Raw genomic sequence first — 12,484 nt, 5'->3', positions numbered from 1 at the left:
TATACACAAAAGTTGTACCAAAGAAAACTACAGATCATGTGTAATGTCCGTTTATCTGTATTTTGCATTTTTCTGCTTTAGGTCCTGTTCAGACATTATTTTAAGGCTGAACAGTTTCTGTGTTTATTCTCCCTGGTCGGGGAAGAGTTAACCTTTCAGCTCTTCAACATTGGGAGTGTATATAAGGCCTCTTCAGGTGCTACTCTGGGCTGGTTATTACACCTGCTACTCTGACCATGTTTGCATTATGTTCACTATGTCTGACCGAGTGCATGAATCTTGAGTTTTAACAATGGTTATCTGTCCTGTCTAATATCTAGATTTTAGCCCGTCTTTGTTTGAGTACTTTGTCGGGTTTTAGTATTCTTGTATTGTTCTGCATATGCTTTGTGTTTCCTGAGTCTGTATTCACATTGTGCGATTGTCAGTCCTGTTTTGACCTTATTTGATCCTGGATCTCCTAGGATAGAATCCTGTTCGGAGCCTTGGTCTAATCCGTCTATCTAGGAGTATGTTAGTCTTGTGGCTGTACCTGTGTTTGCTTGTATATAGGATTTTTGTTCCCTCTTAGGCTAGTATCCTGTTCACACTGGTGAGAGTGCCCGCTAGCTAGGATCCTATTTGGCTTTAGTATTGATGTCCCTCTATGATTAGAGTGGGGTGTCCAGTGTCCAGTGTCCTCTTGATTTCCTGACCCATTTAGTGTTCTAACATTCAGTTAACCTGTTCATCCCCTGCATTTTCTGGTTTTGTTTGCTGTATACTTATCCTCATATCTAGTCTTGTTCATATTATAATATCTGCCATTAAACTTGATCCTGGTTCTTGAGCTGTTTGTTAGTATGCTAAAAATAGCTTTTCTTATTTTTCCAATGTTGTACAATAATAGAAAAAGGTGTAAAAATGGGGATGATTTTAGTCATATTGACCCACAGAATACAGGGAACATACTAAAATGTAAAAATGATAATTTGCTGTGTCCTCAAGGCCAAAATGGGCGGTGTACTCAAGGGATTAACTGCTAGTCAGTTATCAATTTAATGTTTTTGACTTTAGTGGAAAATTTGGGTTAAATATGGGTTAAAGGTTATTAGTTTATGTGGTGTGCTTCAGCTGCATACACCCCTGATACAGTTTTTAAGTATGTATATCTTATATTTATTCAGAACAATGGAACACATGCAATTTATGAAGATACACTAACTTTGGTTATGGAATCTACTGGGTTAATCGCAAGAGAAGAAGAGCTGGCTGTGACAATGTCTTGTGCATACCCACTGGACATGATGGTCAGTCTGAATATAGCTGTGAATCCAATATATAGGTAACCCATTTATTTACATTCTTTCTTCCTCTAACCAATTCACCTTTTCAGTTGTGGTTGGCTTGCTGTAGGGCAAAGGTACCACCAGACTAGATGCCATCTGAAATGAGCGATTGTACATGTTAAGCATTTTATACAATATGGTTCACTGACTCCAACATAGAGTTTAAAGAGGTTTTCTGATCTCATAAAAGGAAAATGATTGATGTGCCATCACTATTTGATCAGTGGAGGTACCACTTCTTGACTGGAAAAGTTGACCAGTTGCTCATAGCAGCCAATCAGATTGCTTATTTTATTTTTCAGAGGCCTTCTAAAAATGAAAGAAGAAATTTGATTGGTTGCTTTGGACAACTGGCCAATTTCTCCTCTGCACAAGTTTTCATTAGGGCTGGGTGAATTTTTAAAAAATTCTTTTGATACAAACATATTCGCGGTGAATCGCTATTTCCGGGCTACAGATACCCTCAATAGAAGTGTAGAACACTTTGCCTTGCCGTAACTCGCATAGTGAGTTTGCTGGGGTAGTGAAATAATACTGTTATTCAGTATGACATGCAGATTACAGGCATCGCTATTTGTAGAGATGAGCGAACTTACAGTAAATTCGATTTGCCACAAACTTCTCGGCTCGGCAGTTGATAACTTTTCCTGCATAAATTAGTTCAGCCTACAGGTGCTCCGGTGGGCTGGAAAAGGTGGATACATTCCTAGGAAAGAGTCTCCTAGGACTGTATCCACCTTTTCCAGCCCACCGGAGCACCTGAAAGCTGAACTAATTTATGCAGGAAAAGTTATCAACTGCCGAGCCGAGAAGTTTGTGGCAAATCGAATTTACTGTAAGTTCGCTCATCTCTAGCTATTAGAATCACTGCCGCAGAGCGTCACAATGAAAATCTTGAATGGGGAGTGCTTGCTGTGGTGATCTCAATTGGCAGACTATGAAACAACTTCTAAACTCTCCCTGCCTGCAGTGATGCGGGCTTGAGGTCAATGGATTCCCCTGTGCTGATCTGTATTGTCAGTAAGGCTGATTAGTGACCACACAGTGTCTGCTCTCTCTGTAGCCAAAACGAATGCGGGCTTGAGGTGAATGGATTCACAGCTTTAAAGGAAATCTGTCATCAGAATCACCCGCACTAAACCTGTTACACAGGTTTAATCAGTGATCCTGATTAAAACGCTTCTTACCTCATTAAAAACTGTGCAGTGGTTCGCCAGATATCTTCATTTTTAGTTATATGGTATTCCCAGGCTTGGGGCTCAGTGGGAGGTCTGCAGCATCAGCGCAGACTCGCTTACGTCATTTTCGCCGGGCAGAGCGGCTGCCCGGCACATGAATATTCATGGCTGCCTCATCGCAGTCTTCCTTCTGGTGTAGGTCACGTGGGTAGCGCCGCGCATGCGCCACGTGCCGTACACCCGGAAGCGGCGTTCTCCTGCATAGATAGATATGCAGGAGAATGCCGCTTCCGGGTGTACGGCGCGCGGCGCTACCCACGTGACCTACACCAGGAGGAAGACTGCGATGAGGCAGCCATGAATATTTATGAGCAGGGCAGCCGTTCCGCCCAGCGAAAATTACGTAAGCAAGTCCGCGCTGATGCTGCGGACCTCCCACTGAGCCCCAAGCCTGGGAATGCCATATAACTAAAAATGAAGATATCTGGCGAACTGCTGCAGTAATCTCAGTAATGGAGATTAGTGCGCACACACAGTCTCTGTTCTTGGAAATGTCTGTCTTCGGCAATGGCTGCCAAATATATAGAACTGTGATATCACAGGGCTGGCTGGCTGCTGATAGGCTGCATGCCGCCATGTGATTCAGGGTGATCCCGCCTACCCACCTTCCCAGACTTCCTTGCCCCATATGTTGCCGCTATTTTTAGCCCCCCGGCCTGCACAAAGTATAGTGAATGAAGCAATTTGTTACCATGAAGCTTGAGGAAATTTGATTTTCATGAAATTCGGAACAAATTCGACTTTGTCAGATTCGATTCGTCCATCTCTAGTTTTGATAAATTACCCCTGTAAGATTGGGGCTGACTCCAGTTCTATGCACAGCTGAGTGGTTGGGATGCTGCACTACACCAATGCTGTATCCTCTTCATTCTCATGATCTGTGAGGGTCCCAAAAGTCACACCCCCACCAATCATTTAGTCATAGCATTTCCTAGAGATATATGCCTTATAAGATGAGACAACTTTTTAAATCCAAAATCCTTTCAACCAGGGAAAATAGGATCATGTTGAAATCCAAAACAATGTTTCTTTCCCCATCTATTGTCAGGGGACAATAGTCACCTTACACATTAGATCCTTTTGTCTGATCTGTATGGCCAACTCTGGGATCAGCTGAACAGCAAGTGCAAAAACTGTCTGTGAATAAATCCTAGTTTTGGTATTTCAGACTATATTTTAGGTTGCAATTCTGACATATGGTAAAATTATACATATTAACCTTTTTATATCTACAGCTCCATAAATATCAGTGTTGGAGGGACCGGCCAATTCACAGCATACATGGCTCTTTATAAAGACAGCAGTTATCTGACTCCATATGAAGGTACTGAAGTTGCCCTTCCAACTAAGTCTACGCTGTACGTTGGTGTGTTCGTTCAGGGAGGAGACCCTTCTCAGTATGTTTTAGTAATGAAGAACTGCTATGCAACACCTACAGGAAACCCAAACGATGCTGTGAAATATTACATCATAAAAGACAGGTATAGTCTTTTTTGACTAGTTTGCTTGTGGCTTTAAGAGGCACAAATTATTTTTTTTATTTTTTATTACCTGATGTTGAAGACAGAAGTATCAGTTTTAGGTCCTATAGCAGGACCCCTACCTACTTTGTATAATACTAATGTCTTCTTATACTAATTGTCCCTTAGACAATATGGCCTTGAATGTTTCTATGAGTAGGTTCCGTTCAATTCAAAATAATTTTTGTTTCACACAGTGTTTCAGTTATCAGCTGCAATCTTTAGGGACACCTGACATTAAGTGTTTAATTATTTTGCCTTAATACTACAAGGAAAATTCTTTGTGGCATAGATTTTGCTACACATTGAAATCATTCTTTAGTAATATAGACATGCAGACTTCCCACTTGCTGCAGATTAGATGGAATTATGCTCTATAGTATTAAAATCTAGGAACTGTGGTTCCAGGAACATGACAGAATGTTTTCCTTGCATTCCTGGTCTCTTATTTTTGACTATACAACCTTTTTGGAATGGTGCACTGTTCCGCTAAAAGTCTGCTTCTGCTGGGGTCAACAGCTGCCATAAACTGAACTTGATTAAATATACTCTAATGTCTCAACATCCATCTAGGGGCGTCAAAGGACCTAGAGTGTGCCTAGAAAACGTTCTTCACACTGTTACACTACCACCACCAGCCTAAACTGTTGACATATGTCAGGTCCATGAAAAGGAGCAGAGCAGCCCAGCCACTGTTCCTACTTGTACGATCCACTCTAAATGGTGCTCCCCAACAAGTCAACGGTCCCAACACTGGACAAAGGTGCAACGGCGTCAAGATTAGTCAGACAGTCCTAGTCAGCAATGGTCGGGCAGAAAAGTACCAAGTCAGCAAACAAAGGGTTAATCAGGGACTGGCCAAAGGTCAGAAATCCAGAGGACAGCTAAAGCACACAAAATGTAGGGCAGGGGAGAGTCAGTTAAAAGGCAAAAGGTAAGAAAAACAGATAAGTCTGCAGAAAAGAATACAAATGCTAGTGCAGGGAAGATACAGTGAGACAGTGAGGATTTTAAGTAGCCCATCTGTGGGAGTCACAGCAGCTAGTTCCACAGCTGATTGGCCCGGCACCTGTGCCTCCTCATTGGCCAGGCCATACATGTCACTTAGTGACCAGCAGCCCTGAGACACAGGACTGCTGACATTATAAAGTGCAATGCCACGGCTAGAGCAAACGGGAGACAGACCCAGCGCTGGAACCAGGTACAGTACAGGTATGTATTTTACAGTACCCTCCATTTTATTAGGGGTCCCAGGACCCTTTCCCATTGGTTAGGGTTTGTCTGGGTAAGAGTCATTAATATTTTTTTTTTTTTTACAAGAATGTGAGCATGCATAGATTCTGCTGGTACTCAGGATCTCTCATTTGAATCATAACCTTTCTAGTAAACCAGAAACGGCAAAGAGTTCTAAACCTTACGGCAATTCAAACTACTGGAAACCTCATATCAAGTTCAAGCTCTCCCCAGACCTTGATGGAAGCTGGAGGTTTTCGAGTGGGAACTGATGTCAAAATAGATTCTTTCAATAAGGATCTATAGAATGTGTTATAAATTCTGAAAGAGGTTTGGAATTTGAGGTGGTAAGACACTGGATTAATAACCTCTGTGACCTCAAAAGGTCTGATAAAACTGTGGTACGCCTCGGGGGTGTAGGGTAGTTGGGGTGTTGCTGTTCTGAATAATAAAGGGTGCTGTTAACCCTTGTCACTCATGACGCCAGGGTGAGGGTTAAATACTGTAATGGTGCTGGGCCTATCGCCACCCTTCCCAAGAGCGATAGGTGAGTGCGTAATAAATGGATTGTCCACAATCACTGTTTAACTGAAAACTTGCAAGAACTTTTACTGAAGATTTTCTGTAGCAGGCAATATCAATAACAGTCCAGATAACAGAGTCTATTTACAGTTGAGCAGCGATTGACAGTTGGGTGGGATCAGATAAGCTCAGTTTAGCTTTTAAAAGATTCCGTAGCATAGATCTGCTGGATTTAGGGGTGCATTTAGGTCCAGTGATCTTGCGGAGAGCAGCGGGGAATTGTAGAAGTACAACAGCTTTGGTATAGGCCGAGGCCGCATGGCTTTGGCCTAGTAAACATACTCGTTCAGTGACTGCAACCCAAGAGAGCGAATAATGTCCGCAGCTCCCTTATATGGGCAGGGGCTGAGCCGTTTTGGATTGGTCCATAACATCTGTCACTCACCGTCACACGGCATTGTGAGTGAACACGTGACACAAGAACCACCTAAGGTCCTTCAACATACCATAGAGTTCTGAGTGACGGGTCACATGACCTAAGGTCCTGCGACGCCAAACAAGTGAGTAATGCAATACACATATTTACAATGATAATTTTTTATAAATATTTACTTACTAAGGAGTGACTAGGGGCTAACTAGGGAAGCGGACCCCCACAGTCCTAGGGACTCTGACTTTGGGGACCCCCCCCACCAAGGCACAATATGAAATACGGTGCCGGGACACCACAAAACCTAGGGGCTAGCTTCCCAGAAAAAACTTTTAAATGCACCTTCTTGGACTAAAACCAGACTATTTCCACAACCATAAACCCAGGACTACAAGTGTGTCTTCTGTTGTTATTCTTAGACATGATGCTTTGGATTTTTCTCAGGTTCAGTTGCACCTGAGCCCAATCTGTGCACAAATCACTTATGATGGCATCCACCCTGGGGTTTTCCAAAGCATATTCTGAAATAGAACAATATCAAGGATGAAACCCATAATTGCATAAAACGGTAATATTCCGGTGGAAGAACGATCACGATTATTGACAGCAAATTTGGCAAGAATGATACCCAGTCAGCCTGTCTATCAGATACATAACACCTAAGGTTTTGCACTACTGACTGGTTAACTCTTCAACTCTTATAAAAGGTTCTCCAAAACCTAGAGATAAACTAAACCCTTTCAATCAAAAACAACATCAACAGGAACACCATGCGGTTTTACAATTTTCCGAAAGAACAGTTTGGGTAATTGATAGGCAGAGGGTAATTGACTAAGCAGAACCAGATGGCACATCTTTCTAAAATGGTCTACTGATACCCAAAGTACAGTCTTACCCTGGGACAGGGGATAGCTGTCAGGCCCCCTCCCATAGGCTTGCATTTAGGGGGCGGAGTGTGATGTCACACGGGGGCGGATCGCCAGTCATCAGTCCCGGAGCGAACATGCTCCGGGGGCTGATGGTAACGGGGTGCTGCGTGAAAGATCAGGCATTTTATCCCCTATCCTTTGGATAGGGGATAAGATGTCTTAGCGCCGGAGTACCCCTTTAAGCTGAAAGGCATAACAAGGTACTCGAAATGCCCCTCGGGTGGCTTAAACACTGTCTTCCATTTGTCACTCTCACGGATGCGAAAACCGCACAAGGTTTGCAGTTTGCCCCTGGATAGTCTAGTATTGGTGACCATGCCTCATTTAAAGTTTCTCATATCACTAGATGTTCCCATTACAAGGTGGAGTTATACTAAAACTGACCCATAGAAAACGTACTCACTTGATTTTATCCTACAATCTGCAATGCACTCAAGCTGTGTAAGGGCAGATTAAGTGGCCATTAAGTGTAGGCCAAAGTTTAAAATGAGCTAGGAGCCAAATCAGGACACTTTAAACAGGGGCTAATTTCAATTTCAATAGTTCTGGTCCTGTTTGTATATCATAGTTATTCTAGTAAAAGTTCCGGAAAGCACATTTGTGTAGACACTTGGCATTGGCTTTTGTAGGAATTTACTATATTAATGTAAATAGTGTTTATACTGTTTTTTCCTTCTAGCTGTCCCAATAAGCAGGACTCAACCATTAGCGTACTGGAAAATGCCGTCTCAAGGAAAGGTCGTCTCTCCCTTCAAGTGTTTAAGTTTGTTGGCAATTACAACTCTGTCTATATGCACTGTGCTGTGAGCCTGTGTGACCCCACTGCTGGATTGTGCTCCCCTGTAAGTACCTGTGCATTACTCTGCTTTATTCTGTTTAGATTCTCCGCACAGTACATATTTTGCATGTGTTTACTATCTAAAATCCCCTTTTCATAATACTTTTTAATTATTTCAGTCATGTTCTGGCATTGGGTCCCGAAGTGCAACAGTTGAGGCAAGCTACCAACTAAAAGTGGGTCCAATTGTTCATAGAGGTGAGAATCCTAACCGTGTGATCAGAAATGCAAGTCAGTTGTATCTTGATGCAGAATTCAGTAAAGGTTAATGCATCCTATGTAATGCATTTTGGCCAAATCCACTTACCGTATATACACGAGTATAATCCGAGTTTTTCAGCTTGATTTTTCATGCTGAAATCGCCCCCCTCGGCTTATACTCGAGTGAACTCTCCGCCTGTCAATCCCTTCTCAGTGGTCTTACAACCTGCGGACCTCCAGATGTTGCAAAACTACAACTCCCAGCAGTTTTCTACTCACCTCCCCTCGGTGGGAAGGAAGGGTGAGCTGGTCTGGGCCATCTATGCTGCAGGGGCCGGCCCCAGACTAGTGACGTTGCCTTGATCACGACGCACAAGGTCGTCCCTGTGCGTCGTCGTCAAGGCAACGTCACTAGTCCGGGGCTGGCCCGAAGCGGAGAAGAGGGGCTCCCGGTGAAGATGGACAGCCCGGAATGACTAACCCTCCCCACCGGACGGTCCTTGCAGCATAGATGGCCCAGACCAGCTCACCCTTCCTTCCCACTGAGAGGAGGTGAGTAGAAAACTAAAGGGGGGGGGTCTGGATGATGACAAAGGCCACAGTGGTCTTCAACCTGAGGACCTCCAGATGTTTCAAAACTACAACTCCCAGCATGCTGGGAGTTGCAGTTTTGCAACATCTGGAGGTCCGCAGGTTGAAGACCACGGAAAGGGATTGACAGGCGGTGCTGATGAAGGGGGGGGGTGATGATGAGGGGATGATGACAGGGGGTGTTAATGACGGGGGTCTGGATGATGACATGGGCTTATAGGCTTATAGTCGAGTCAATAACTTTTCCTGGGTTTTTGGGGGGGAAATTAGGGGCCTCGGCTTATATTTGGGTCGGCTTATACTCGAGTATACAATATAGTATTATTACAACAATTTTCTTTTTTTTTTCCTTTCTTATATCCCTTCCAAGAGCCATATGTGTGTGTGTGTGTGTGTGTGTGTATGTATATATATATATATATATATATATATATATATATATATATATATATAATTTATTTTTTTGCAGTGCTATGAGTTTATATTTTTAAGGGGTACTCCAATCTCAACATGTGATCCTTTATCCACCAGATAAGGGATAATAACTTGATTGGTTGGGTTCCAACAACTGGGATCCCCACTAATCCTGAGAACGGGAAAAAATTGTCCTAAGAATGAACTGTGGTTATTGATTTCATATGAATTTTGATAGAAAGTGTACTCATTTAAAAAGAAATTTTTACTATGTTAAATTAAATAATGGAAGGAGAAGGGTGGTCAGCTTCTCAAGTCACCTTCTTTAAGACTTGTCTTTTGCAATTTTAGGTTTTTTAAATCATAGCCTTAACTTTATAATTTTTTTGCTATAATAATAACTTTTCTACATATGTATTTTCTTACAGATATTTCAACTTCAGGCTGTATTGGTAAGTACTGTATGTGATTTAAAGGTCAATATTCATTAAAATAGTATGTGTTCATTTGCTAATAGTTTCCATTATTGCTCTAAAAGAGTACATCTGAAAAAAAAAAAAAAAACTAAAACACTTTATTCTATATTAAAAATATCCTAATAAGTCCTGAAAGGATTAAAGGAAATCTGTCACCAGTATCACCTGCACTAACCTGTTGGTACCGACAGGTAGTGCAAGTGACACTGATGACAACAGTACTTACCTTGTCCCGTTCCGTGCAGGGTATCTCTGGTAATCTCCTCTGTAAGCTTCAGCTCCGCCCCGACTTGGGGCTTGGGCGGAGCTTAGTGATGTTCTCTAGCAGCGGGACTCAGCAGAGGTGACGTCACTAAGCTCCGCCCATGCCCCAAACTGCTGCTGCTCTCTGCTGGGTACCGGTGCTAGAGAACAGCAGTGGTGACATCACTAAGCTCCGCCCATGCCCCAAGCTGGGCTGGAACTGAAGCTAACTGAGTAGATTACCGGAGATCCCCTGCATGGAACAGGACAAGGTAAGAACCATTGTCATCAGTGTCACCTGCATCTTTTGGTACCAACAGGTTAGGGCAGGTTACACTGGGGAGATTTCCTTTTAAGATTTTTAAATAGAAGTAATTTACAAATCTGTTTAACTTTCTGGTAGCAGTTGATTTAAAAAAATGTTTTCCAGTTTTAAAGGGGTACTCCGCTGCTCTGCTTTCGGAGCTCAGCTCCCCAGCGTCCGGAAGTTTATTCTTTCGAACGGCTGTGTGCGGGCTTCCGTGTTCAGGGCCGCCCCTCGTGACGTCACGCCCGCCCCCTCGTGATGTCATGCCCGCCCCCTCGTGACGTCATGCCTGCCCCCTCAACAAAAGTCTATGGTCAGACCAGCTGAAAGGGAAGAACACTTGATTGCCATATTAGACTACACACCTGGCTTGTTTTTCAGTCTGTTAACATGGAAATGCACATATAGAAATAGGAGCTGTGAACACAAAAGAACGTCTTTAAACAAGAATATTTGCGTTATACAGTATCACTTGCATTGGAGCATAAACAAAGATAGCTTTAAAAGTAGATGCTAATTATCTATGTAATAGCTATAATTATAATATATGATATTACAGATAGGCAAACAATGTTTTAATGGAAAATTCCCTCGAATGCTGAAATTCATATCACTAAAGAAAATATCTTCTTCTTTTCCAGGCACCCATGCACCTTTTGCCCTCTTCAGCTTTGTTCTACTTTTGATGTCTCAGGTTTTATTAGTTTAGACCTTCAGTTTAACCATTGATTGAAATTCTAATAGTTTTGTAACTACTTCGATATTCTACAGCCCTGTGGTGTGAACTATTTCTATTGTTATCTTGTTCTTGGAAATGACTATGCAGTAAATTGTTGGATTCTGAATGGGTTTATAATTTGACATTATTTTTAAAATGTGAATAAATTTTAGCTTAAGCAATGAGCTTATCCAACTATTCATTTTTTTGTACAGCGTTTATGTTTATACATATACACATGACTCCTGCTTTAACTTACTGTACATACTGGTAATTTCTTAAATATTGTAGAATCCTTTGAATTCAACCAATCCTAGGGAAAGCTACTTATGTAAACTTACCTTTTCACATAGTTATCTTTTTGGACACCTCTTCCTGAAGATACTATTAGATGGGTATAGGCATGGCATTGTGCATGACTCAGTCAGCTTAGAGCACCATTAAAGGGGTATTCCACTGCTGAGCGTTTTGAACAAACTGTTCCATATTTCTTTAATGGCAAATTTTCTACACCCTAATCCTTGTGCGTGGTTTATAATGTGGACTACTAAGAATAGTGCCTTAAAGGGGTACTCTGCTGCTCAGCGTTTTGAACAAACAGTTCCAAATGCTGGAGCCGGTGCCGGGAACTTGTGACATCACAACCCCGCCCCCTCACAAAGTCACGCCCCACCCCCTCAATGCAAGTCTATGGGAAGGGGGCATGACGTGTCACGCCCCCTCCCATAGACTTGCATTGAGGGGGTGGGGCGTGACTTTGTGAGGGGGCGGGGTTATGACTTCACAAGCTCCTGGCACTGGCTCCAGCATTTGGAACTGTTTGTTCAAAACGCTGAGCAGCAGAGTACCCCTTTAAGGCACTATTCTTAGTAGTCCACATTATAAACCACGCACAAGGATTAGGGTATAGAAAATTTGCCATTAAAGAAATAGGTGTCCAGCCCTCCACTATACTCTCTATGACAGCAGCTTTTTGTAAGTCAGGTAAGTTTTTTTCGGCCATCTGTAACTGTGCTACTGATACGATTTGAACATTTTACCACTCATTAAACAAGTCATCAAGTTAACACATTATGGATTTCAACACTTTTGTTTGAAGGATCCTCTTTCAACAATCAGCCATCCTGATATTGAGATCCCAGTAATCAGCTGTAATTTGTGTGGGGACCTATCAGCAAATGTTCAAGTCTCCTGCAGCACCACCATAGAAAAAGTTAAGCATTATGCTGTCCATGCACTATGCAAAGTAGCTCTTCTCCAGAAGGAAGAAAACTGGCCTCTAGTGCCCCTATTGGAGGTAGCTAGCCTATAAATCAATGCTCTACCCCTAAACGGACCTTGAAACACAACTAGGGATTATCAGCTAAACCATAATCTAATCCAAGAGGAAGAAGACTCATTTATAGATGATATAGCTTTTTGATAGAATTTTTTTTATTAACTCTTCAATGACGCAGAGTGTTTTGGCCTTAAAGGGGTTATCCACCATAAGGTGA

General features: G+C 42.4%; 1 protein-coding gene across 3 annotated transcripts in view; it reads left to right on the top strand.

Annotated features, from left to right (window-relative positions):
* Window positions 1-11,178, top strand: part of LOC130285036 (uromodulin-like) — a 48,750-nt gene extending 37,572 nt beyond the window's left edge. For all 3 annotated transcript variants that reach the window (XM_056536135.1, XM_056536136.1, XM_056536137.1), the window contains 6 exons: window positions 1,167-1,324; window positions 3,802-4,047; window positions 7,880-8,042; window positions 8,158-8,236; window positions 9,673-9,696; window positions 10,912-11,178. In XM_056536135.1, the coding sequence (XP_056392110.1) occupies window positions 1,167-1,324; window positions 3,802-4,047; window positions 7,880-8,042; window positions 8,158-8,236; window positions 9,673-9,696; window positions 10,912-10,979 (738 nt within the window). In that variant the 3' untranslated portion in view covers window positions 10,980-11,178. The remainder of the gene's footprint in view (window positions 1-1,166; window positions 1,325-3,801; window positions 4,048-7,879; window positions 8,043-8,157; window positions 8,237-9,672; window positions 9,697-10,911) is intronic.
* Window positions 11,179-12,484: the final 1,306 nt, after the last annotated feature.

This window comes from Hyla sarda, chromosome 8, assembly GCF_029499605.1.
Source record: "Hyla sarda isolate aHylSar1 chromosome 8, aHylSar1.hap1, whole genome shotgun sequence".
Taxonomy (NCBI): Eukaryota; Metazoa; Chordata; class Amphibia; order Anura; family Hylidae; genus Hyla; species Hyla sarda.
The sequence above is the reverse complement of the archived record's forward strand: the minus strand, read 5'-3'. Positions and strand labels throughout refer to the sequence as shown.